The sequence below is a fragment of the Pleurodeles waltl genome, chromosome 2_1, assembly GCF_031143425.1.
Source record: "Pleurodeles waltl isolate 20211129_DDA chromosome 2_1, aPleWal1.hap1.20221129, whole genome shotgun sequence".
Taxonomy (NCBI): domain Eukaryota; kingdom Metazoa; phylum Chordata; class Amphibia; order Caudata; family Salamandridae; genus Pleurodeles; species Pleurodeles waltl.
In genome coordinates, this window is record NC_090438.1 from 515,739,519 (window position 1) to 515,767,304 (window position 27,786).

The 27,786-nt window shown below is 44.2% G+C and overlaps 1 protein-coding gene across 1 annotated transcript in view; it reads left to right on the plus strand.

The window, feature by feature from the left end:
- LOC138265911 (E3 ubiquitin-protein ligase Siah2) overlaps nucleotides 1-23,826 on the plus strand; it is a 64,857-nt gene extending 41,031 nt beyond the window's left edge. The window contains exon 2 of the mRNA XM_069214098.1: nucleotides 12,138-23,826. Coding sequence (XP_069070199.1) covers nucleotides 12,138-12,689 — 552 coding nt within the window. The 3' untranslated portion in view covers nucleotides 12,690-23,826. The remainder of the gene's footprint in view (nucleotides 1-12,137) is intronic.
- The last annotated feature ends 3,960 nt before the right edge of the window (nucleotides 23,827-27,786 follow it).

Consider the following 27,786-nt stretch of genomic DNA (forward strand, 5'->3'; position numbering starts at 1 on the left):
GGCAACCCTGTTGGGTTCCCCGATGAATCGGGAAGGCAGAGGACAAGACTCCATTGACCTGCACCCGCGCCGTGGGCTTTGTATACAGGGCCTGGACCAGTCTGCGGAATCTTGGCCTGAAACCAGCGCGCCGGAGCACCGCAAAAAGGAATTCCCAGTTAACGGAGTCGAACGCCTTTTCGAAGTCGATGAATAGGAGAGCCAAGTGTTGGGGCAATCGATGTCGCCTTGCGATGGCCACCTGGAGCCTTCGTATACAGTGACGCGTGCTACGTCCGGTCATGAATCCACACTGATCCGGGTGTACCAGCAGGGGCACCACCCTCTTGAGGTGGGAGGCCAGCATTGCGGCGTAGATCTTTACTTCACTGTTAATCAGAGATATGGGTCTATAATCTGCGCAGGAAAGGGAGAGGGGTTGGGTCTTAGGCAGTATGACAATGGTGGCAGCATCTAGCCCGTCCGGAAAGAAGCCTTTCTGATCTACCTCTGCATAGAGATTCATTAGGTGCGGGACCAGTTCCTCCTTAAATCTCTTGTAGTATTCTGGAGGAAACCCATCAGGCCTGGGAGTTTTCCCCACTCCCATCGCCGCTATGGCCTCACCGATTTCCGTCTCCGTGAACGGTTCCTCCAATGCCCAGACGTCCACCGTGGGCAGAACCGGGAGTGAAGAATCTGCTAGGAACCGGTCTGGGGAGCCAGTCTTCTCTGGACTTGTCGCTCGGTATAAAACCTTATAGAATTCAGCGAACGTTTCAGCCACCTCTTGGAGTTCAACCAACCGTTCCCCTTGCTCATTGCTTACCTCAGGGATGATTCGGGGAGCCTGTTGTTGGGAAATCAGCCAATATAGTAGTTTCCCTGTCTTGTTGCCCCAACCGTATACTCGAGCCGTGGAGGCGCGCCACATGTGTTTGGCCGCCTCTGGAGATAAACTACGAATCTCCTCCTGAATCAGCAAGAGGTGTCTGGTTATCCGTCCGAGTGTGTTTCTTGCTCTGTTTTGAGAAGAATGGCACGGGCCTCCAGCTGGGCAATTCGGGAGTCCCGGGCGCGTTCCTGTGCACGGATTAGGCCCTTAGCTGTCCCTCTCAGCACCACCTTGCTTGCCGCCCATAGGGTTCCGGGTGACCTCACCGATCCCCCATTAATATTAAAGTAATCGCGTAACGACTCCCTCAAGCTATCAACGACTTCTTCGTCCTGTAAATACCATGCGTTTAGCCTCCATATGGGGCGGATCAGCGGGTCTGCGAGGCCCATCTTGAGCCGGACCAGCGCAAGGTCCGAGATCCCACGCAGTAGAATCTCGATGTGGGAAAGGTGACCACAGTCCCTGGCCGAGACAAACACCAGGTCTATCGTGGATTGTGTGCTGTGAGCTGCCGAAATATGCGTGAATTGTTTGCGTCTAGGGTGCCACGCCCTCCAGGCGTCACAAAGCCCTGTTGGTGACATCCATCCTTCCAAACTAGTGGCCAAGGCCTGTCTGTGGGCTGAGGACCCCCCACTCGTACCCAGCCCTGGGTTTGGGACTGCGTTGAAGTCGCCCCCTATTACCGTGTTCCCAGGGGGCAGTTCTGCTAATAGTCTTGCCAGGTCTCCTAGAGTCTTACGCACCATGTTCGGGGGAGCATATGCACTCAAGATGTTCATTGTCCGGCCCTCTACCGTACCTGAGACCGCCACATATCTCCCTTGCGGGTCTCTCCATTCTTGTCTCGCCACCAGTGGTAGTGAGTGATGCAGCAATACTGCAACCCCCCTTGAGCCTCTCATGAACCCTGCGTGAAATACCCTGTCGAATCCCTTACGGGCTAAGAAGGGGCATTGATTCCCCATGAGATGTGTCGCCTGCATCAGGAGTATATTGGGTTTATGTCTGTGAATGTAAGCAAGCACCGCTGACCTTTTTATCTTATCAAGGAGCCCGTTAGCGTTCCATGATATTATGTGAGTCGTCCCCATTCCTCCCCCTCTGTCTGTCCATGAACTGACCTCATTGATCTTTCCCTCTGTTCCTTCCGTGCGATCCTGGGCTGACAGAATTCAGCTCAGCCTGTGTGCATTCCTTGCCGGAGTGACCTACTTCTATTATTTCCAGCCGGTAGTAGAGACCATAGACCTACATTAACTGTAAAGAACAGTAACAACAGCCTGCTGGCTGGGTAGAACCAAACATATCCCCCAACTCCCTGCCCACCCCATACTTCCCCCCAGAAGCATCTGTCGCCCAATACCAACAGCTCATTCCCAAACATAATGAGCTGATGACTTTTAGTGTCTGAGTTATGGTGGACCCCTCCATTCTTACGGATTAAGAAGTGTTATGTTATGTTTGAACATAAGGAAGAAGAAAACCACGGCACATCTCAGGTTTATGATGAAAGTCCTTTATTCCTTAGTTCGGTGTCAGGGAAGTAAGTGCCCTGATCCAATAGAATACACTCTGCAACTGATTTGAAAGCCAATACAAATTCCATAGTTGAGAGAAAACAGCCGACACGTGTTTCGTCACCCTTGACTTTTTCAAGGCTGTAAACATATACAAATGGGATGTGTAAATCTCGCAAATCACTGATAGATGACTAGTAAGTCATGCCGAAACGTATTAGTGAAAATTAAATGAGAGGCCATGTGTCATAAATACATGGTATAATTGAAAAACTGACATAAAAGGAGAGAACCTCCTTCCATAAACCGTATGTGTATAAGAGACAAATACACAACAAATCTTAAGTATCACCAAAAGGAACGAAGAATATCCATGTGAAGTGCGACCAAGGAGATCCAAGAGATGGAACACCATGTGAGAACCAGAGAGTGAATAAGAGTCACATTGTGTGAAGAAAGACCTTCGTATATATCTGAACAGCAGGCAGAAAGACGAAAAAAGCAACATCAAGGGGAAGAAGAGGTTAAACATACCTTAAACAATCTAGAAGTAAGGTTTGTATTGAAAATCTCCAAATATTTTCGAAGATGTGTAACCAATAAAAAAAGGTTTAAGGCATGGGTCATACGGAAAACCAGAGACCATAGTAAGTCTGCAGAAATAGGAAAAAACAAAGAGCCCATTGTTAAAAAGCCAAAAAACACAAACATGGTAATGTGAAAAAAAGGCAGCTCCTTAATAAGTTAAAAGAAAAGAGAGAGAGAGCGCTTAATTGGGAATAATCATGTCCATTTCTATCATTATTCTATAAAAATTCTGTGTGCAACATTGTCCCTAGCAAGATACAAATTCGGGTTAACCAATCATGGACAATGCGACTCTATGTATTTATGAGCCTACCACTGCACAAATGGAAACTAATGAATCATTCTGTTAGTAAAATCACAAAGTGATAATTGATAGTGGCAGTCTGTTTTGACACAATGAAATGCCAAAAACACAGGGAGAAATCAGCGCGACTATCGCGTCTAACATAGATATGAGAAATAAGGGAAAAACAATTCCTACACCAACGCTAAGGTCATTTCCATGGAAGAAAAGAGCAAAATCAAGCTGCCGCCAACCGCTGTTCCAAAAACCAGGGTGTTACCATAAAGAATATGTTGAATAGACAATGGGCAAGAAGCACAGTTACCTATTACCTGCCTCCCGGCTAGCGTGTTCATGAATGGCGTCACATCAAAGGCGTACGCTCGACCGAGGTTTGAGCTTAAATGTAGGTTGGAAGCCGGAAATTGAAAAATAAAGATAATAAATGGACTACGTGACCAGAGGACACAGAAACCGCCATCTTGGAAAGGAAATTTCGAACAGAGAAAAGAAAAGAAAACCCAAACCATAAATGTAAACGAAGTGGATAGAGCCAAGTGAGAAGTCCGTGGCATGCAAATGTGTAATCAGGAGACATAGAAAGGACCAAGGATAAATCTGAACAAAAACCACAGCGGAAAAGAAAAAATAAATCTGAATATGTAAAGACATCTAATTCACTGAGTCTTATTAGAGAACAAAAAAGGTCATTTTAAGGTATACAAAGATTACAATAGGGTAACATCAGAGTAAGGCAACATTGAGAGAGAAGAAAAAGAAAAAAAAAAAACAATCTCCCTAGTATGATAACATCAAATGTATAGATCAGCAAGTGGATAAAAACATCACAATGATACCGGTGAAAAGACAATGTACAGTGAGAAGTTCTAAAACATGGTATACTTTAACAAGTTAATTTCTTTATAGGAATACATGAAGGTCTTTGTCAGAATTAAGGCCTGCTTCCACTGCACGTAATTTGACAATCCATCTGCTCTCGAGTTGTCTCAAAAACAGAGTTCTGTTACCTCCTCTGCGACACTTTCCCAGGGTGGCAATGCCATGTGTCTGTATATCTAATTTCTCGTGTAGAGGGTGTGCAAGGTTATAATGAACTGCAAACGGGTAGTCACTGTTGTTGTTTCTAATCGCACGGATATGTTGTTGCAGTCTTTCTTTGAACGGCCTAATTGTGCTGCCAACATAGATTTTTTTGTCGATGCAAATGATACAATAAACAGTAAACTTAGTATTACAATTCATGAATTGCTTGATCATATGTGTTGTTTTGGTGTTATAACAAAATTCCTTTGTCTTATCCAGGGCATACTCACACACATTACAATGACCGCATTTGTAGAAACCCAATGGTGGCGCGGGTAACCAACTATCATTGTTAACCATAGGTAGATAACTATGGCACAATTTATCCCTCAGCGTACGACCTCTGCGATGGATCATGTCTGGTCTTTTTTTAAGATCTTTCTGCAGGGTTTCGTCAGATAGTAGGATGTGCCAGTTACTGTTAAGAATCTTAAAAATATCAGCACTGGCACAAGTGTAAGTAGTAATAAATGCTGGAGCCCTCTTTTTATCACTCTGCTTTCGTGGTTTCTTGTGAAAAAGAGATGTTCTGTTGATCTTAAGGATCCTTTCCCGTGTGTTACTCAACAGTTTCTTAGAGTAACCTCTATTAAGGAAACGGTGTTCTAGTGCATCCAGCTGTTTGTTGAATTCCAAATCATCTTGGCAATTCCGTCTAATTCGCACAGATTCCCCGTAGGGGATAGCTTGAATTTGGGAACGTGGATGTGCAGAGCTAGCATGTAAGATAGAGTTTGAGGCTGTTGCTTTCCTGAATAACTTAGAGCAAATGTGATTGCCTTCAGTGTACAATGTCAGGTCTAAGAAGTCGACGCTCACTTAGCTAGCACAGCTAGTGAAATGTATATTGTATAGGTTGACATTAAGGTATTTGATGAAAATCTCTAATGTGGTTAGATCACTTGACCGAAAAATGAGTACATCATCGATGTACCTGCCCCAATACAGGATGTGTTGTGTGAGCTCTGGGGGGCCATTGATCCACAAGTGATGATGTTCGTAGTAACCCATATATAGGTTGGCAAAAGAGGGTGAAAATTTGGCCCCCATTGCCACCCCCTGTTTCTGTCTATACCAAGTACCCTCGTGCAGGAAGACATTGTTATCCATGACTAAATTAATCAAGTCCATCAGCATATCAGAATGTGCCAGAAATGTTGCTTCTCTTTTGTCCAAAAAATGTTGGATACTGGCCAAGCCTGCCTTTTTGGTATACAAGTGTATAGTCAAGTGACATCCAATGTGGCTAGAATGTGACCTTCCGTCCATTCGTAATCTGCAATGAGACTGAGGAGATGTGTGGTGTCTTTAATGTATGACGGTAGATTACATACAAATGGTTGTAAAAAAAGATCAATAAACTCAAAGTTTTTCCGTGGGTGAATTGATGCTGGATATTATGGGTCTATGTTTGAACATAAGCGCCGTGACCTCTTCTTGGTCTCTGGCCCTCTTAGCCCAGCCCTCCCCTCTCCGGAGGGGAATTCACAACACTGGGCTTCGTGAGAGGTCAGTGTCTTCTGCCGTTACTGGGAGCAGTTCCCCAAAATCTCCGGTCCCCTTTCGTGTCTCTCGGTACCTCATCCGCCGCAGGCCCCTGGGTTGTCTTCCCTGCGGATCCCCGGGGGGAGCCTGAGGTCGAATCTCCCCCTCTCCTTGCACCTTCTGGAACGAGTTCTCCGGCGGGACTCCCAAACCCCCCGGTCGTCGCGACTGGCTGTTCCTCTGCTGACCAGTGAGTGCCAGCCACCGCTTCTCCCCACCAGGGCCCACCGGGACCTCTTCAGTTAACCATGTCCATGCCTGATTGGGGGATTCAAAGAAGTAGGTCTTGTTGTTGTGGACCACCCTTAGTTTAGCCGGGAAGAGAAGGCGGTACGGCACCTCCATCGCCCTCCGCTTTTGTTTAACTTCTGTGAACGAGCGGCGTTGCATTTGAACGTCTTTTGTATAGTCTGGGAACACCATGACTTTAGTTCCATCACAGTGCAGGTCTCCTTTTGATCTTGCCGCTTGAAGTATCGCATCCCTGTCTCTGAAGTTGAAAAGTCTACGGATCACCGGCCTCGGCGGAGAGCCCGGGGAGCGGTTTAGCCTGCAAGGGCAGATGAGCGCGTTCAATCGCAAACCAGGGTGTCAGAAGATCCTGGGGCATCCCGGACCGGAACCAATCCTCCAGGAATATGGCCAGGGAGGAGGCGGCAGTGTTTTCCGGTAGTCCCACAATTCTGAGGTTGTTGCGGCGGGATCTATTTTCGGCATCTTCAGCCCTTCGGTATAGTTCTGCTGTTTGGGTTGTTAGCGTTGATACCTGTGTTTTGAGGGCAGCCAGATCGTTCTCCACCGTGGAGATTCTGGACTCCGTTTCTGCAATCCTTGCTGTAGCATTGCGAAGGTCCTGGCGTACTAGGGCCACATCCACCCTCACTTCTCCAATTTTGGCTTCCACCGTTTCTTGGGATGACTGTATCACTTGAAGGATAGCCGCCAGGTTGCTGTTCCCAGCCTGCTTCCCTTCGCCACTCTCTGCCCTTCGATCATCTTTCGGAGCTCCACCGGGGCCCGTGGCAAATTGGTTGATGCGCGTCTGTGCCGCGGCGGGGCGGGTTGGTCTATCTTTGCCCATTTCAACTGCCTTCTGGAGTCTGCTTGTAGGTTACCCCGATGCCATGCCTCTCATCAACTTTTGGGTCCACTATTGTCTGAGGAGGTGAGGGGGGCGGTGCCCACTTCTGCCGGTGTGCCCTTGGTTGGAACTCCCCTCTCGTAGCACAGATTATGGGGGGGGGAGGGAGCACTCCTCACCTTTTGACCACCGGGACCTCCGTCTCGTGTCATGCCAGAGTCCCCAGTTTGGCCTGCTCCACTCCTCGTCCACCACACACCCCCAGATCTTGGGGCTCCCGGCGTCCGGAGGCTATGAATCATGGGGGGGGAGGGGAAATCGCTCCATCCATCTCCCAGGGCCCCAACATCGTCTCCGTTGTGTCTTCCAGGAGGGGGCCTCGGGGGCGCATCCTGGATCGATGGGGCCGGGGGCAGCAGTCACTCACCAGCACCCCCCGGGTCTGGGTGGGGTAGGGGGGAGTAGGGAGGTCACTGCAACCTGTTTTCCTGTTTTCGCCCTCCGGGGCACTCCCTGGTGCCTGTCGGCCCGCTGGATTCGCCCCAGCCTCAGTGCCGCCCGCGCCCCTTTCCGGACCGGTGTCGCCCTCTCTCCCCTCCTGTCTGCGGGAGCACGGGCTTCACCCAGCCACAACCGCTAGGGTCGGTCACTTCTTGTCATCGGTGCGCCCGCCATTTTGTGCGCGGGCGCCCCATGTGGAGAATCTCCTCTTTCCCCCTCCTTAGTTTTGCCGGGATTGCAGCGCGGACCAGGCGTCTACGGTCCCACGCGCTATCTCTGCGGTTCCCCTTCCCTTCAGGAAGGGCCGCCTGCAGCCTTCAGTCACCGCCAGTCCGCCGGCCGCCTTCTATGCATTCGGAGCGCCTGCCATTTTGGATGCGAGACGCTCCGTTCGTTACTGCTCCTCTTGGAGCTGTGAGCTCCGGGACGCAGATCAGACGTCCCAGGAGCTGCCCATAGCCTTCCGCTGTCTCCCTTCTCCTCTGGGGAGGGCCGTCAATGCGCATTTCTTGAGCGAATGACGGAGGGGTCCGGAGCACCTTTAAGGTGCGGCCGCCATCTTGACGCTCAAGCCACGCCCCCGAGAGAGAGAGACTTTACTATTTATCGGCTTCGGGCTTGGACAGTCCGTTAATGCAATTATATTACATTAGATTGTTTTAGTCTCATTATTAGGCTATCCTTTTTTCGTTTCTGCTCTCCTATTTTATGACTTAAGTCTTTTCTCTTGTCCAATATATATATATATTTTCTTTTCCCCATGCAGACTTTGACTTTCGGCTTATCAGGGCCGTCCATTTTCTCCATGGTCACCTTTAGAGACTCTTTGCACCATAAATACAGGAGACATTACTATTAACAGATTTCTGAAGGTATTTGTAGTACCATGATATACTGGAAAAATGTATGTTTCTGCTTTCTTAGACTTTTACAGTGGCCTACTGTAGCTTTTTCTTAAATTATGAGTAGTTTTTCGGTTTATATTATATTTTTTTCTTTACAGAATATCACTTACTTGCCTTATCTTTGGTTGTTCGACTCTTCTTAACTGACCAGATGGTCTAGGTATATTTACCATTATCTTTTAGGGGGTCATCTTATTATCTCTCTAGCATGCTCTAGCCTGTACACGGACTCAGCCTGCCAACTTTGGAGCACACCCTCACGTTCTTCACTAATCTAGTAGGACCACAGTTATTTTCCTTATGCTTTCATGACTATCTTGGACTTTCTCTCTAATTGCACAAATTGGGCCTTTCTTTAACTTTTTACCGCTCCATGCCTAACCTTTCTTTCTCCTTGTTCACTTGGGTTGTAGATTATTCGCCACTTTCTCTCCCCGTTCTTTTGCACATCTTATGTGCCACCCTTGTGGCACAAACTATACTTTTTTCTAATGATGGTATCGCTATGTACAATGTTTGTCCACATCATTGTTTTGCAGCCTTGATGAAGTCACGTGAGTGACGAAACACGTGTTGGCTGTATTTGAAGAACTCACTATCTGTTTTGGGGCGGACTGTGCCTTCAAATAAAGACACCTTCTCCAACGCACTTGGGACATTTATGCATTCTACTTTGGATTTCATGTTCTACCAGGGTTATATACCCTGTTTATTTTGATTATACTGTTTAGTGGTGTGCTGTGGTAACTTTGTGTTTCTTGTTAAGAAGGTGTTTGGTGGTAGGCTTGCATTGTCTAAGGATTGGAAGATTGTATTGTGAAGTTTGTCATGTTAATGGACGGTGATGGCTTGTCCTGCTACTGCTACAGCACCCCCAGTATTGTAAAGACCCTGCTTACAAACGATTCATCAGGAGACAGGGAAGAAAATGTAAGAAAAATTTAACTCCAAAGGACCTCCTGATACTAAACGTCCTTTTCTCAACACGCAGACAGCTCATTACTTCCGCCGCTGCTGCCTCTGCGGTCCTGTACCCTCCTTAGGATGCACTTTCCCACCCTCCTGCCGCTCTGCTGACTGACCTCTCCCACCTTTTCTTAATGGCGACCTCACTGCTGGCATGCTGAAGGTGTCCCAAAGATGAGCCTGTCTACGCCTGGACCGCACCCAGCGTCACGGACCATGGTCCCTGCACCATCCACCAGTACGACGCCTGCCCTCAACACTGGAGGTTCCACTGCACCTCGCCCAAGGGCACTCCCAGCCCATTCTCCTCCCGCAACTGAACATTTGCCTGTCAACGCACACCAAACCCCCTGCTCCCCATTGCTGTACCACATGGACACCTCAGATGTATGCTACTCAACACTCGCTCCCTCATCAAACACACAATAGAAGTTTGGGTTCTCCTTGACTCCATCACCTCTGATGTCCGCTTCTTCACGGACACCTGGATCACCACCTCCTCGGCACCGGACATCGTCACTGCCTTCTCTGGCTACAAAATCATACATCCAGACTGCATCAGCTTACCAGGAGGAGGCGTCGCCATTTGTTCACAAAAACTCACTCTGCCTCATGGCCAGCGTCTGTGTCCCGACACCGAACGCAGAACCACCTGCACTTTCAGATCCACACAAATTCAAACACAACCCTCTGCGGCACCCTCATCTACAGACCCCCTGGATCCTGCCCACCGTTCAGCGAAGCCCTGGCTGACTTCATCACTACTCATGCCCTCACCTCAACAGACTACAACTCCTTGGTGAACCCTGACTTCCACCTCGACAACCACAGCGACCTGAACACCTCAACCGTCCTGGACAACCTAGCCACTCTTGGACTCAAGCAATTGGTCAACCTCACCACGCACTCAGCAGGACACACCCTCAACCCTATCTTCTCTGCTGGAAATCACATATCCTTCTCATACACCTCCGAACTCCACTGGACACATCACCACTGCATGCACTTATTCACCAAGACAGTTGAACGGCACCACACCATCAACTGCTCCATAGAGACGGCCACCTTCCTGGACACCTAGAAAGCATGCAGAGATAAACCCCCTACTAAAGAAGCCCTCTGCATACCCAATGAAACTGAAAAAACACAGACCGACCTGACTGCTCCCTTTTCCAGCCAAGGCAATTGAAAAAGCAATCAACGTACAGCTCACCGACTTAGACAAACCACATCCTAGATCCCACCCAATCTGGATTCAGGAGCAACCACAGCACTGAAACTGCACTCTTAGCAGCCACGGATGACGTCAGCACTCTACTAGACTGTGGCAAAACAGAATCCCTCATCCTCCTCGACCTCTCTGCCACCCTCAACACAGTCTCCCACACCACCTTATGAACCAGAGTACACAACAGCGGCATCTGTGGCAAAGCCCTGGAGTGGATCCTCTCCTTCCTCACCGGCTGAACCCATAGAGTCCAGCTTTCACCTCGAAACCAACGGAAACCATATGAAGCCTCCCTGAGCCCCACTCTCTTCAATGTCTACATGACCCCGCTTGCCAAGATAATCAGACACCACGGGCTCAACTTCATCTCATATGCTGATGACGCTCGGCTCATTCTCTCCCTCACCGATGATCCATCAACTGCTAAAAAACTTCCACAACAGAATGAAGGCACTCACTATGTCGATGAAACAGCTGCCTCAAGGTCAACTCGTCAAGACTGAGATCTTCATCCTGGCACCACCACTACTTCCTAGGACAATACCTGGTAGCCCAGTGCCCTTGGAACTACCCTGTTTCCCACCGACCACGCACGCAACCTCAGCATCATTCTCTACTCGTCATTGTCCATGACCCATCAAGTCAGTGCTGCCTTATTCTTGTGCTTCCACACACTCCGCCTGCTCCGGAAGATCTTCAAGTGTATACCCAGTGACCCAAGGAGGACAGCCACCCAGGCACTCATCAACAGTAAACTTGACTACGGCAGCGCACTCTGTGCCAGAATCAACAAACTCCAAACTAGACTCCGGAGAATACAGAATCCTGGGGACAGGCTGATCCTGGACATCCACATCTCCGCCCACCTGAGAGACCTACATTGGCTCCCTGTCAAAACGCATCACTTTCAAGCTCTTGACTCAGGTGTACAAGGCCTTTCACAACATCAGACCTTCCTACTTCAACCACCACTGCCTCCTCTTCTACATACCTTCCAGGCAACTCAGCTCTGCTCAGCTGGCCCTCCCCACCATCCCCAGGATCCAGAAGAACACGGCTGAAGGAAGACCCTTCTCCTTTCTCACTGTGCAGATCTGTAACGCGATGCCGCACCACCTCAGGCAGTCCCCCTCGCTGGCTCAGTTCAGGGAGGACCGCAGGAAGGTTTATTAAACATTTGCTCCAACATAATAATAATGTAACTATACCTAGTAACTGTTTTACGATTTCAAATCTCTAAAGCACATCCAATACTCATTTTAACTGTCATTGGTACCTGTGGCAATGACAACTACCTTGTGGCCTTTTAGAAGCAGAAGTAACTATTTAATGACCACTACCTGTATGTGAGCAAAACGCCAGGTTTAAATACAACTAAGTAGTTGTCATAGGCCATTGGAATTTTTCAAGCTGATTTCAAGGACGTGCTTGCAAGTTGGCTTTCCAGCAGAATATTTCGTGGAATGTTTTTGGTGTATTTTTAAAAATGTATATTTAGACCAAACCTGTACCATATTAACCATGCCTTCTGTTTTTCAGTATGCCACAGCTGGATGCCTTTTGTCCCTGCATCATACGGAAAAGCCAGAACATGAAGAAGTTTGTGAGTTCCGTCCATACACGTGTCCTTGTCCTGGAGCTTCTTGCAAGTGGCAGGGATCGCTGGAGGCTGTGATGCCACACCTAATGCATGCACACAAAAGTATCACCACTTTACAGGGAGAGGACATAGTTTTTCTAGCCACTGATATTAACCTACCTGGTGCTGTTGACTGGGTTATGATGCAGTCTTGCTTTGGACACCACTTTATGCTTGTACTTGAAAAACAAGAAAAATTTGAAGGCCATCAACAGTTCTTTGCTATTGTGCTGTTAATAGGCACTCGGAAGCAAGCAGAGAACTTTGCCTACAGGTTGGAACTCAATGGAAACCGCAGACGGCTTACGTGGGAAGCTACACCTAGGTCAATACATGATGGTGTGGCAACAGCCATCATGAACAGTGATTGCTTGGTCTTTGACACCTCCATTGCACACCTTTTTGCTGATAATGGAAACCTGGGAATCAACGTTACAATTTCTATGTGCTGAATGACTTGGCAATTGTGGAGTTGACGTCCAGCTTGCGTGGTGCTCCCTCCACATCCCAATTTTTTGTTTTTAACCATTCAGTGCATGATATGAAACGTCATTGAGGCAAGGCATGTCTAGCACGCGATTCAGAAACATTAGTAATGGGTGTAGTGCAAAATGCCTATTGTGACACAGGTTTGCAGTGTGATAACTGAATGGCGAACACCCCGGTCATTGGAATTGGGTTAAATAAAATGGTTTACTATTGCCATTTTCCTAATTATTGATGTTTGTACATAGAACTTGAAGATCATTTCGGATATAACCACTGTGATGCAGAATAGACGACAAATTGATTTCAAATGCATTGTACAAATATACTTATTGAGTTTTTTATTTTATTTTTTACTTCTGTCTGCTGGCTATCCTATTCACATTACTAACATGAATTTTAAGCTGTTTGAATTCATATTGGTTTCGTGCTGCTGTGAAAAATTCAACTCTTGCTAAGACAGAAACAATGGAAAATGCCTGTCAACTTTACACCAATAAGCGGACAGGTTTTGAGTGGATCTGAAATGGCTATTCATTGTACCTTTGGTTCCTCAGGGTTACGTGTTTTAAAGCTCATCAGTTCTGTTATCTCACTTAAAGCTTCTTTCATTCTGTATGACCTTGGCCAATTTGCAGACATCTGTGGATCGTTTCCTAGTGCCTCTGAATGAGCCTCAATTGTGTTCCAGAAATGGGGACCTGCTGGGACAGTGGTGGAACCAGAAACGACTTCAGCTGGTCAAAACCAGTGCTATACAAAGGTAATACTACCAGATGCACAGTTCTACTTTTGTGCAGTTGTGCTTCTTCCCTTGCGCAGTTGAAATCGTTTTTTTACCTTGCCCAGGTTGCCTTAGTCCATAGATACTTTGGCTTGCTTTAAATAGTTTATACGGCATGCAGTTCTAGTTCTTAGAATATGGTAAAACATTTTACATAATGTCAAAGCACTTTGGGTCACTTGATACTCTGGCAGTAACGTTTAATGACTGGTCCAGGATATTCTGGAAATTTTAGGTCACACCATGTGTGCCCCTTTATCACATCCTGTAACAGAATTTGTACAGCATAACTGCGGTATTGTAGATTATTTTCTATACGATTGTATGCAGTGCCCTGATTTTGCTTTACACTGATTTTTTTTTTTTCACAGAGACAACAAGTGTCATTAGTTGTAGCGTAATAGTGTTAGAGATATTGGAAAAAATACATGTGGGCTCTGCCGGTTTGGAGGTGTCAGTATTTCGTGGTTTTGCCTAATGTAAGTTTTCCCAAGTAACCAATTCCTGTCTTGCAGCAAGGTCAGCATGTTAATGTCTGGCTGTTTGGCAGACCAGGGGTGAACAGATTCATCCAAGGTACTTAAACCAATTTTTGTGTCCAGTTTCCTTATTTTCAGAGTACCTTGCCAAAACTGTATTTACAGTTATAATTAAATGGGAAAGATTATTCCTACCATGGCATAGAAGCCTATAAAGGGGTCGAATCCTATTCAGTAATGGCGGCTGGTAGCACCACGTGTTTCAGATTAGGGAATTCATCATTAAGGAGGATTTCCCTATTGTAAACGTTATTCAGCTAACGGCAAATCAACCATTTTTTTTTTTTTAATGTTTTTTTTTTTTTTACCTAATATTTTAGACATCTTTGAAGCATTGTATCAGGAAGGATGCCTCTGGGATTTGCGATCAGTTCTCAAAGATTGGAATGACCTCTCCAACAATGGCGCATAAATAGTATGCTCGATAGCACTATGCTATACCTTACTCATTCATATGTAAGATCTTGTTTGAACAGACCTGCTGGCAGGACTGCACCTTCAAGATACCATGTGTTTTTCGGCAGTAATGTCATTTGTTTGCTACATAGAAGTCACAACAAGTAAACGGTAATTGTTGGAGGTCAATGCGGCATTCTCTGCATAAGATTACAGAATAGCGGATGGGCAGTTCATCTCTTTAAAAAAATGCTAGGTTCAAAGCTTGGAGCATCCTAAAAGATAAACAGAATTAATTATTTCTTGACTGCAGTTGGTTTCTGGGCATGTATGAAGATTTTGCTAAATACCCAATATGTGTTTTTAAGCTGGACAATGTGGTAACATGGTCACCACACACCCAAGTGTCAGTGTTATTTATGTTGTTGGTGTGATTAAGTGCTAGCCAGTTGAAAGACAGCTTCAATAGTATTGGATCTTGGTGTGACTAGTTGTCTTATACATTTTAAGAAAGGGAGCGTTTGTGTTTTGATACTCTGGACTTGGGTTGAATGTTTTTGATATTGGTATGTAGCATTTTAGGCCTTCTAACATGCTGCAGCCTTCTGCAAAATCCTGTCCAGATGTCTAGATCCATGCATGCATCATTTTCCTAATTGTACATGCAACGTGTAGCATAAGCTGTTTTGAATAATGCTTTGTGATTGTTTCAAAGACTGCGTTGCATGAGCTACTGTCTTGTCTAAGTGCTTGAGACCAAAACTTTACCCTGATGGAGCATGTTTGTGATCAGGTTTGTTAAAGCTGCCGCACTTCTGGCCCATGCTTCCTCTTGGTATCTGTAAGATGTACGACGTAGGGTCTGAACACATCATGACCACTTGTGTTATTTTCACTTCTCACTTTTCATTTTGTAAGCTGACCTATTTGGCACACTTTCCGCGTCACTAAATTCACTCACATGCTGCTCTTTGTTGGGATGGTTTTCTTTCTTGGAAAAATATTTTGAATCTATGTAATGGAAAAAAGATTCTGTAGAAAAGGTATATTATTAATTGTAAGTTTTGGAGTCCTACGAGGTTGTGGTTCTAAACGTTGTGGCGATTTACAGATTAATCTGATGTTTGAGTCAAAGTTCATATATTTTATTGCATTTTTTATTTTGTGTTTTCTAGCCTAGTGAAGCAATAGATATATACACTTGGGTTCCTTAGGTATTTTCTTTTTTCTTTAAGTCAAATTGTGGCGAACCTTCTATAACAATTACGCAAACCAGTTATGAAGTATTTAGGTACTTTTTTGTGGCAGGTTACATGATGATCATAGAAAGTTGGTGCATCCTGTTTCTATAGCCACTGTTTAAACGTTTCCAGTTTTGCTTAAGGTTTAGTTTCATAAAGGATGTATCTGAACACTTGGTATTATTCCAAACGTAACTCTAAGCAACTGCAGCTCGTTGTATTGCCATTCACAGGGTCTTCATTTGCTAAAAGAATAGCAGCTGTACAGTAATACTTTATGAATCCCTAAAAAAAATTATGGGCAGGACAGTACAACTTTCGAGTCTCTTGGTCTCCAAAACCCCCTTTACATACTCCCTGTATTGGATTTAATTTGGAATATTAGTGGTGAATTGAAGAGTTGTCTCCAAAGCGTTGAACAGATAAATGCAACTAAGTGAAGGACTGGTGTACTTTGTCACATGTATACATTAAACTGTAGGCAAGAAGTTTTTATTCCTGTACATTTTTATTGTTAGACTTGTGGTAGCCTGTATGTTGTTTGTTGCTTTCAGTGCTTGCTAGTCCTCGATATTTACACCAGTAGAACGTTTTCGTATGAGAATGAATTTAATGGGTTACCTAAGTCGGTGACTAACACAAAAGAAGCACGCTGCTGAATGCATTGTAAATCAGCCCAAAAGCAATCTATATTGACTGGACTGCATTTGGTCAGCGTGCTTGTTCTCTTCAGTCCATCTAATTAAGTACTGTGATGTTTAGCAGTTTGGCTTTTTGAGTTGTTCCACCGTTCAGGTGCACTTTGCCACGATCTGTTCACATGTTAATCTGTGTTGAGGATAATTGCCTAGATTTAGTTTTACTGAGACAAATAATTTCACAATCTATTTGCAGTTCTGCTTTGCAAACTTAAAGGATGCAATTTTTTTCAGGCAAGTCGAAGGTGAAGCTCACAGTTAGTGTGTGTATTGTATGGACTAAAGTTTTCTCTTGATTGCTATATTTGTTTGATTCTGGCTTGATTTACAACAGAGTAGTGGACAGAAACGTAGGTGGGTGACAAAGCTTGCACTACTTTATTGTGATAATTGCTTATAGCCCACTTGTAATTTGATCTAAGATGACTACTGAACTTGTGGAAGCAGAGCTTTTGTGCCATTAAGCTGAATGGTCTAAACTTGTCCAAAGTGCATTACGTGGTAACATGATTGCATAGTGAAGGCTCCCTCAAAATGTATTTGCTACGTTTGAGAAGCAGTGTTTTTTTTAATTGCTGCTACCTTTTATATGGGACTGGGGTTTTCAGGTTTGGATCAAGTTCTCAACTTCAAAAGGGCAGAGAAATGAAACTTGTATAGAAACCATTAAGAATCATGAAAATAGAAATGAAAAACCTAGATCTTCTACCATACCATAATTTAAAGATAAACGGGAGCATCACATTCATGGCCCATTCAACTCCTACTTTTTCTTATCATTCTCGAGCCAATTTTTGACCCTCCCTCTTCACACATTTACTGGCCTCCCTGGATTGAATTTAATCCACTTCTGAGCCTACTTGGGACCTACACTAACCACTGTCCTTCAGTTCCTCCTCCAAATTATATCTTCAGTGTCCAAACACATTAGATAATCTTGCTCCCTTCCAGACCATATTTCAGCTGCAAAACCATGAATCTATGGGCAAAATGCAATTTGATGCAGAGGTTACTGTGCTAGAGTTAATGTATTTTAAAATGTTTTTTGGGAATTTGATATCCTGAATACTATAGTAATATCATTTTGTTTAGGTCACTCTCACTCACTCTCTGGCGCACTCCTCCTCTGATGCCAGGAGGGAGACCACGCCCCTCAATTCACAATCCAAACAATTATCACAGAGCAATCCATGAACTCTCTTAATTCCTTTTATTTAAAATCAAATCGCATCTACACCAACACGTTTTGACCTGACAGCCAGCCGTGAGAAAGAGAGTCCGATTGAAATGCATTGGTGCAGTTGCAATTTGATTTTAAATAAAAGAAAGTATAGGAGTTCATGGAGTGCTGTGCGATAATTGTTTGGAGATGCATATATATATATATATATATATATATATATATATATATATATATATATATATATATATATATATATATATATATATATATATCCATATCCTACTGGCAGTCGTCAGTAGGTAGTTCTAGTTAGGACCAAGTTTCCATAGAAAGTTTTTTTTTTTGCCTTGTCTATCTTTGGCACCGTTTGATGAATATGGAAACATTTGAAAGAAAAAACACAAATTCATTCATATACTAATTCATTCACTCATACATGAACTCGGAGGCTCAGGCGCCCACTCACACACACCTACCTACTCACCCACCCACCCACTTGCGCATCCACCCACCGACAGAGACTGCCCCTGTGGCCAACCTGCGCTGCGCGTGGCCAAAGGCCATGCGTGATGCGGGGTTGATCGGTTATAAGGGCCTGGCGAGGTTGGGGGGGGTGGGGTGGGGGTTTGAATAACTTATAGTAATTAAATTATGTTAAAATGTAGAAATTCACAGAAAAAAAATAAGGTTACTAAGACGTTCTACTTAGGTACTGAATTTACTCGTACAAAACCATAGAAATTCAGCAGTTAGTCCTTTCAAGTAACTATATCACGCGCCTTAAGGAACTATAACTTGCGCCTTTGCCATGCACAGCTAATTGCTCCACATATTATGTCATTGATGAGATCTTGTATGCCAACTTTGATATCACTGCAATGTTTGCAATAATATTATTGACATGAAAACTGTGTATGGCAAATGCGCGAGTTATAGTTACCTTAGGGCGCAAGTTCTAACTGCTGAATTTCTGTGGCTTTGTACGAGTAAGTTCAGAACCAAACTATAACGCCCCTGTAACCTTTGTGTATGTATGTGTGTATGTGTGTATGTATGTATGTATGTATATATGTATATATATATATATATATATCTCCTCCTGCCACTAGGTAGTTATAGTTGCGACCTAATTTCCATAGTTTAAGCGTTTATTTTGCCAATAACTTTGGTTCTGTTGGGCAAATCTTCATGAAATTTGGAAAAGTATTGTACACCACACTTCAGCTGCTAACTGGAAGGTTTTGGGGTGATTTGTCAAGCAGAGGATGAGAAAAAGGAGGGGGGTGTCCCAAAAGATGCTTTCCCATGAAATTTCCCACCAGGGATTTAGACCGGAGGATGAGGGGGTGGGGGCAGGAAAGAGGGGAAAACACATAAATGTGTCCTGCCCCCATAGGACCCATGGAGGTGTCCCGGAGCGGTAAAAAAACTCCCCCCCCCCCTCCCCCTCCCCCTCCCCTCCCTCCTCTTTCTCTCTTGTTGGCTGATCCACCGTGGAGTTAAGTGCAACCCCCAGTGTAAATCTGCAATGGATCCACAGATCCAAAGCAGACTTAAAAAAAAGAAAAGAAAAAACTATTCACATATCAAAACCCCCGGCCGTGGACAGTGTGGGGTTAGGTTGGCTGCAGCCCGAACAGTGGTGGTTGTATTAACGTATGGTAATTATATAGTACTTTACATTAAAACTATAGAAGTGCACTGAGAAAACCAAAGGTTACAAGGACGTTATAAATAGGTTGATGTTTTACACATACAAAACCATAGAAATTCTACCATTAAAAATATACGTATCTGAAGAATCTAAAACTCGTGCTGTTAAGTAACTTTAGGCCACGTTTTATTTTCTTAACATAAATGCTGAATTTCTATGGTTCCCTGCAATCTTTGGTTTTGTTAGTGAAGATAATAAAAACAAATATATATATATATATATATATATATATATATCTTCCACTGAACACTTGCATGCCTTAGTCTGCCTAAGCTTCCGATCCTAAAAAAATAATAAAAAAAAAAAAACAGAAGAAGTCATGATCTACACTACTCATGCAAAGTCTGTCATCACTCAAAACATTAACTAGTGTAACAGCATTATTACAGCAACATTTTTATACATGTACCATACGTGGAAGTCTCCAAAAGGGCAGGCTTAGAAAAGCTGGATGTAATATTCCTTGCCGCAGTATCTTTAATTGAATTTAAACGTTTTGACGCAATGACAATGAAACCTTTCATTCTATGTCAAGAATCTGAGATGAGGATAATGTACTGCCACTCGACAGAGCAAAATCCTCAATGGCTTAAAAAATAATTGCTTGAAGGTAAAATTAGTAGACCAGTCAGCCGCATTTGTAATATCATTTTCTCTAACCCTAAGGATAAAGGGCTTAGAAGCCATGGCTGCGTGTGTGCCAAAAAAGTGAAAATACCTGTTTGAGACCTGACCCAATAAGCCTGCCTCACAGTTGCCTGAAGAGATTGAGCTGAAAGACTTCCTTTTGGAAATTCAGAGTTCCACCCATGCTGGGCGAATGTAATTGTGTCCCTATCCAGTCCTGCAGGAAGGCATCCACTGCCAAGCCTGTCTGATGTGGGCACCATGGAATTCTACCCTAAACTCCACTTCTGTTTGCTGGAAACATGCATCCTGCTTGATATATCTCCAAGCTAAAAGGAGCTGTTGTATCATTCCCAGAACCTTAACAGGAAAGATGGAATAAGCCCTACCAGATGCTGTGCCTGGTGCGTTGCTTGCCCCTCTGAATGCACTGCAGCCATCTCTTGAGAAGTTGTTCTTAAATCTGAATTGGTTACACATGGACTGCCTTGCAGGATATCCCTCCATGGACTTTGGGAAAACGTGGCCGGCTGAGCACCCTCTACCTCTATTAACTCCAGCAAAAGTTTTAGTGGAAAGCACATGTTTCTTGGGCTCCTGTACCTGTACTGTTGAGGGAGGTGAAAGAGATGGTGAATTTACAGAGTTCCCTCGCCAAAAAGGCCAGCGTCTATCGGGCCGTCCTCAGTGATTACTTAGCCCTTTAGCCTAGGATCAATGTGTATAAGCAGCGACTTCCAGCTCTTATTGGAGAGTGCACAATTGTCATTGCCTAGGATTCTTATCACACACTAGACCTATCTAGACAAAATCTCCAAATAACTTCTCCGAGGCCTTGCCCGCCTCTGCCAGGTCCAGAATTTCTGTTATTGGGCCGGTTATGCCAATTAGCGTAGTCTTCCATAACGTCCAGGATTGGTCTAGCCCCCCCTTAGGGTATTTAACAAATTGAGATAAGAAGGTGGCCATCCTGCCATCTACCTCTGATGTCTCTGCCGCATTGCCGTCTAATTCATAATTGGTGACTTTCTTGGAGCTGCATTCTGAGAATCTGGGGTGGTAAGTAAAGTTCTTCTGGCTCCAACATATCTGAATCCGCAGTGGGTCCTAGAGCCAGGTACAGTTTGTTACTCTTAGGTTGGAGAATGCTGTCCTGGGCGGCTGGGGCCTGACTCTTCACGGGAACCCCAAATCCAATCCTCAAGTACAGAGACTATGTCCCCAACAGCTTCCACAACAGAGGGAACGTTACCTGCAATTCGGGCCTGTTTTAGAAAAGCATCACAAAGGCATCGTTGTTGTCCTACGCTTGCTTGGCCTAAGCCATGACACATTCGTAGGGTTCTAGGCCTCCTTGGGCTGAAGGTAGGTCTTTGCAACTGAGGGTTTCTAGGTGCACAGTTGTTTGGCGCAGCTACTGTCTTTTCAGGTATTGCAGCACATCTCGGGCAGCCTTTTTCCCAGAGGGGTAAAGAGCCCCTCGCAGGGTTTCATCCAGATGTCTCGTCTCTAAATCTGAACAGCAGCAAATTGCTGAACAGGCTTGTGCAATTTCTGCCAAAGTAGGCCACTTGAGGCCAAACAGCTACGTGTACAACTTATTAATGTAAGTATTCTTGGCTCAAGGATAGCTCAGGCTAACTGCTGCCATCTAAGCAACATAATGCCTTTTATCATGCAAGCGCAAACTCAGGCTTCCTATCCTCCACCACCTGCTGGTGGGAGGACTGCACAACTGACTGCTTCCTGATGGGAGAGTAATCAGCACTGAGGAGAGAAGGTCCCTAGAAAGCAAAAACCACCAACCAGTAATGAAAACCAATGTGGACACGCCAAATATCTGATAACCCTTCCTACAAGAAGTACTTTCCTTTATGCCGGAGGTGGAAGAAAAGAAAAACTCTTTGGGAAAGTAGATGCTGTAATACTGAAGGGACTTCTCTGGTGGATTGTCTGGGCAGTTGGTCCTGGGGCTTTTGATTTGTTTGTTTTATTTGGTACTACTGTGACATATCTTTGAAATGTTTTTGTACATCGACACAGTACTGTAGTAGTAAATCAAGTTACTGCATATTCGTCATCTCCGATCCTTACATAGAATTTCAGCATATTTCCTGTGTAAATGATTTCCGTTCAAAGTTTTATCTAAGTTTCTCATTTGAATATTTTAAAGAAATCTGTCATGCTTAGACCAGTTGTCTACCACGCCCCCACCCGAGTCACATTTTTACGTAATTGAATATCCAGCACCTGAAATTCTCACAGCTTTCTAGCAGCAGTGGGTCAGGCAACCCCTGCCATAAAGCTTTGCTGCTGTTACAAACACTTGTAAATTTGCATTTAATAGTAAGCAGGATGATTATGATTATTGCCTAGGGTTTTTTCTTTCACCTTTTCCCCCTTTTCCCCCTCTGTATGCAAAAACGTCCTCATGTAGACTGTTTTGTGTTCATTTTGTGGCATTTTATCTCACTTGAAAGGCCTGTATTAGTCAAAATAATTTATTGTTCCTCATACTTTAGATTGCTATCCTTCTCACTAACTAGGGAAACTGGTTCTTGCTCAACATCATTTTGCCCTGTGTTTGTGTCCAAAGTAAAGTAGAGCACTAATCTGTGTGGGGGGAAAAGGCGTCGCAAGCCAATGAAGAACATAATTATTATTTTTAACTTTTCCAGTACCAAGTAAGGGCTAGCAAAATAAACTATTGCACCCTTCTAATTAATGGTTTGCAGTTTGACCTAAAATGCACAGGATAAAAACCAACCCAGTAGAGGATTCATTTTAATCAGTGCTAAAGTAGAAATCTTTTTGCCGTCTTATCTGTTGCCATATATTTTTATATGCATTTAACAATGAAGATTGTAAGGCCAGTCTGCCGTTCAGTCTGTCCAACATTTTTGTATTTTATTTAGTATCCCATCTCTTCTGACCAGCATAACCTTCAAGGAGGTAGAAATTGTACTGTCTCCTTTACCCATGTCTTCTCAACCCTTTGCAGATCTACATAAATTATTTTGTTGCAGCTGTATTATGCAAATATGGCCATGTATTTGTGCTAACATTTTAATGCACTTCCCTTGATTTTATTGGCGATCACTCCACTGGGAGACGAGATGAAACACACTTCTTGATATTGTTTATTGGTGTGTAGCTCTTCCCTCTACAGAGCTGATCCTTTCTGCTTGGGAGTAAAAGCTGGACTGTTTACATGTGCATTTCCTAGCACTGTAGCTCTTTTTGATAGCCATTTGCATTGTAAAGCAAGTAAAGATTAAACTGCCGACCAAGGGGTTATTTATCCTTGCAAGTTGTAGCTAACCACGGAAATCCAGTGTTCATGGAATTATTTTTCATGTTCTCTCGTGGTTTTGAAGTAGGTTTGTTTTGTATTTACTTCCTTTCATCACCTAAATAAATTCTGTGTTAATCTCATAACTTTATAGGCTTGATAAAATGTACATGAGTTCACATTGCACATCAAAGCTTTGCTTCAGAGTTTCCTATTTTTTTGTACCACAAAGATTATTGTAAAGTTAAAGTGTTGTCTTCGAAAGTATTGTTGATCTTTAAAAGTTGGTTTCTAGCATCCCACATCATGGAAGAAAGATGGTATAGCTGAATGAAAAAGGACTGTTTACCACGATGGTAATTTTGGCCAATTCTTGCTGAAGAAAATTGAATAATGTATGATGGAATACTGTGTATTTCATATTAGGCGGGTGGTATGTGTACATGGGAGTAATTTTCTCGGTTTTCTTCTCTACTGTCTGCTGTTCTCGAACGCTTTGTCCAGCTGTTATTCAGTTAGCCAAAACTGATTATTTGGACATTTTTAAATTTAAAGTGCTATTTTGTGCAACTGTTGTACAGTTGATATTTCCTTTGTATCTGATTCAAAATAAACTGATTTTAATGGCTTGTTGTACTTGGTTCTTAAAACATGATGGGCTTCTTTAGTGCATTGCTTAAACCATGTCATATTTTTCCAGATGGCCTCTGACATTTCACATAGCATGGATGCTATGAACCTTGTGATGCTAATGCAGCAAAGAACCATAGTAAAACCATCATCTTTCTCATAGTAAAACCTTCATCTTTCTTTGTGGGCCTAAATAGTAATCATGTTCACAGACAGCAGGAACTTGTATTTGTCAGTTTTAGTGTTTTTTTTTCTGTAGGATAATCACTCCAGGACTTCTGAAGAGATGGTCTGACTACCGTGAGTCGGCCCCAAGCCCATTACCATTTTGTCCCTTTTTGTTGTAGTTCACATGTAGTGATGGCAACTCGCTTCACTCACCCACTCGCCCACCTGATTTACACAAATGCATAGTAAATATTGAGAAAAATGTTGGTCTTCCCACCTGGAGAGAGCAGAACGTGCTGCACTCTCCCAAAACCTAATGATTTTCCTGTCTATTTATATGTATATAGCATTTCTATAGTGTGAACCTAGCCTTAAGGCAGCAGAATGCCGTACAGGGCCAAAGACGAGCATAAAGCCAATGAGTGGTAGCAGGGTTGTGAACGGTTAAAGCATTGTGATGTAGTGTTCTTTGAGGAGGTGAGTCTTCAACTCTCCTAAATTTGGAGCAGCTTTGGGTTGGTTCTGATGGATACAGGAATGCTGTTCCCTATACTGAATGCATAGGTTGGCGTGCATCCTTGTGTTTTCTTCTTAGTCTGCAGTCTGATGGTGCACCAGCTGCAGTTGTGCTGATAATAACCAGAGTTTGCGAGCTTGCCTGCAAAATAAGTGGGGTATGCTTGTCTTGATTGTGATGCAGCTGGTTTCAAAGATGGTGATAGTCTGCAAGGGGAGCCAGTGGGGTTTCATCAGGACGAAGGTGATGTGATAAAAATTCTTCCGGACATTGAGACATGTTGTAGTGCATAGGATTCCCTTAAGAGGTGCCACTGTGGAGTCTGGTAGGCCATGGAGCAGGGTGTTAACACCATCTAGATGCAAGAGCACGAGGGCTTGAACAGCAATTCTGAATTCTTTCTGGAAGAAGTGTTTTCACTTTCTTTAAAAAGAAAGAGCTAACCATGCCATCTTTGTTTTTATGTCTCGTCTGAGGCAGCAAACATGCCCTGTCTCTTTGAGATCTGTTGTATTTTAAACACAAAAAGAGACTTCGAGCTGGCAGTCACTTACCTTCAGTTGGCTTCTTCATCACTCACTTTTTTTTTGGCTTCATTGGTCGATGACTGCTGGGCCGGTTTCTTTTTGTTGGTGGGTCTCACTCTAGACAGTTTTGGACGGACACACGTGTGCGAACACAAAGATTTTGGGTTTTTTGATTCACACAGACACCAGCTTCGAGCTGGCACCTATACCATGAATCACTCCACACATTGCCACTGTCTGCAACTCCTGTCAACTCACTCTACGGCCCTTTACTCAACTCTCTCACTCGACTCCCCTCCACTATTCTTGCCCTGAAGGGGATTTGTGGCCCCCCCCCAGACTCCAGCGACCACAGAGGACTCCACAGTCCACCAGCCACAGTACCAAGAAACTCAGCTGCAGAGACTGCAAGGAAGGGGCGGGGGCCTCTCAATGTGCAATATAGTACCCTCAGCAGTTTTGCTGTGCGGGATGCGCATGGTCCTACCGCGGGCAAAGCCTGGGCCGCTCTGCGCCAGTCAGAGCCCAGAGGAGGTTGGTCTTTCACCCCTTTACCCCCACCCCCCCACACCAAAGTCTGCATTTTTGGCACCAAATGGGCAAATGGAAATCCAACAACGACCATGGCCATCTCCATCCAAAGGTCCCATGTAAATGTGAGTCCATTATTGCGTTTCTCACCTCAACAGTGTGAGCCCTGATTGATAATCTTAAGTGCTGAGTAACAGTTGGGCATCAGAACGGATACGTGTGCCTAGCTCTTTATCTAGGGAAAGTCCTAAGGTCTCTTTCAATACATCCCTCCCTCCTGAGGAGGAAGGTCCTAAGTCGACACCAAAAGGTTTTACTTCAGCTAAGACTCCGGCATTGTGGCATACTCGTCCCCTTGACCGTACCTCTTTACTTAAGCTAACAATAGACCAAGTCTTTAAATCCAAGGCTGGTAAAAAGAAGTCCATCTGTGTTAAAGGTGTAAATGAAGCTCCAGCTCCTGGTAATTCTTTAGTTGATTTGGTCTGTGAGGAGCCCATATGCTCAGTGTCTATTGTTCAAGAATAAATTAGATTTGGAGCCTCTGATGAACAAGCTTTGGGACAATATTGTGAAGCTGTTGAAGTTTGGCCGATGGTTTTCACATGACATTGAGAGCACTAGAATCTGTTATAGCCAAGTTGACCCTCTTATTGCCAAGGGATGGGAACAGGGTTAGGGCCCTGGTCCTCCATGAGGCGTTCTCTGAGACTGTAGCTAGCAATATGGGAAACCAGCAACTCTCTCCCATTTGCCCCAATACTGCTTCCTATACCTTCACAGAAGCAAGTGCTGGGGGAGAAGAAGAATGTGCCGGTCTTCCCACAACGAAGCCCAATTCCATTAATGTCTTGGCAAAACTATGTACGGGCAATGAGGGGTCTTGTGCCGCCTCTTTTAGGCTTCTTACCCGGGGGTGTCCGAAGTAGATCTGATTGAGCCAACTGCCCAGAAGACGTAGTTGATAAGCAAGGCATCCACTTAAAGTTTGTCACGGAACATAGCGGGGCTATCCAACAAAAGGGACAATAAAAGCTGGATCAGTCTATTATCAGTACAGCTTATTGTGGTCCTTTTTTGTAGATGGATTTGCCTAATTTGTTTTCTCTCTGCTTTACCATTGCAAGCGGGCAGGGTTAAGGGGGGACTTAGTGAGACTGGTCTCATAAAAAATTGAGTGTTAGGCCATGTAGGTGGAAACTAGATCTTCTTTTTTTTGTTGTTTGTTGTTGACAGTTCAGTTAGAATTAAAAATAAAAAACACAAAAAAAAAACTACTGACCGTGCTAGTTATGAATTTTTATTCATCCAGTCCTTTTGAACACTTGCAGGCCTTATAGCTTTTTTAGATTATTATGCTGATAAACTTAATAGGCTGTATGGGGTCTTGTTGGCTGGTGATTTTAACATCCATTATTTCTGTGCGGCCCATCATACATCTCATAATTATTCCCTAGAGATTTTAATCAAGGTCCGTTTAGGAATACGATTCAGGGAGGTATGCTGGGTGACATCCTAGCAGATTTTAACTTGACTTGTGTATTCCTACTTTTACCAGACATGAATTCGACACAACATTTTACTATGTTTTCTTTTAGCCTCCCTTGATCAATATGTGGTGCAGTATGAGGTCTTGTGTAATCAGATAAGTGACCACAATTCCTTGTGTTTGCAATGGAGATGGAATTTATGAGTTCCCTGATTTAGGACCGAGAAACAGTAATATTGGTCACCAGGATCTAGCACTCAGAATTGAATGGTATAAGGTCCCTATTAACTCCTTCCTAACAAACTAACATTAATTGGGCGGGGGAGAGATTGTTTGACCAAAATTACTCAAGGGCTAACCGTAACACACTCCTAGCCCCGAAACCACAAAAAAAACATTCCAAGGGATAGGGATGAAGGCGTCTCATGCAGAAAGTTCTAAATGTGCTATTCTAGTTAGAAAGAAATAATAGGTTGGGAGAATGGTCCCAAGTGTTCCAGATAGAGGTAATAAAGAAATGCTCCAGTTTTTTGGGACATAATCACCCATTTTTTTTTTTTTTTTAAATGATATTGTCAACAATGTGGTGGACTTAGTCATATCCCCAGAGTCTTGGGTGACCCATTTTAGTGGAATTTTTGAGAGCGAGACTGATGTGCCCTTGGTCATTGGGCAGACCAAGCCCCAACGGAGTGTACGATCTGGTGTTTTTGGAGGCGGAATTTAT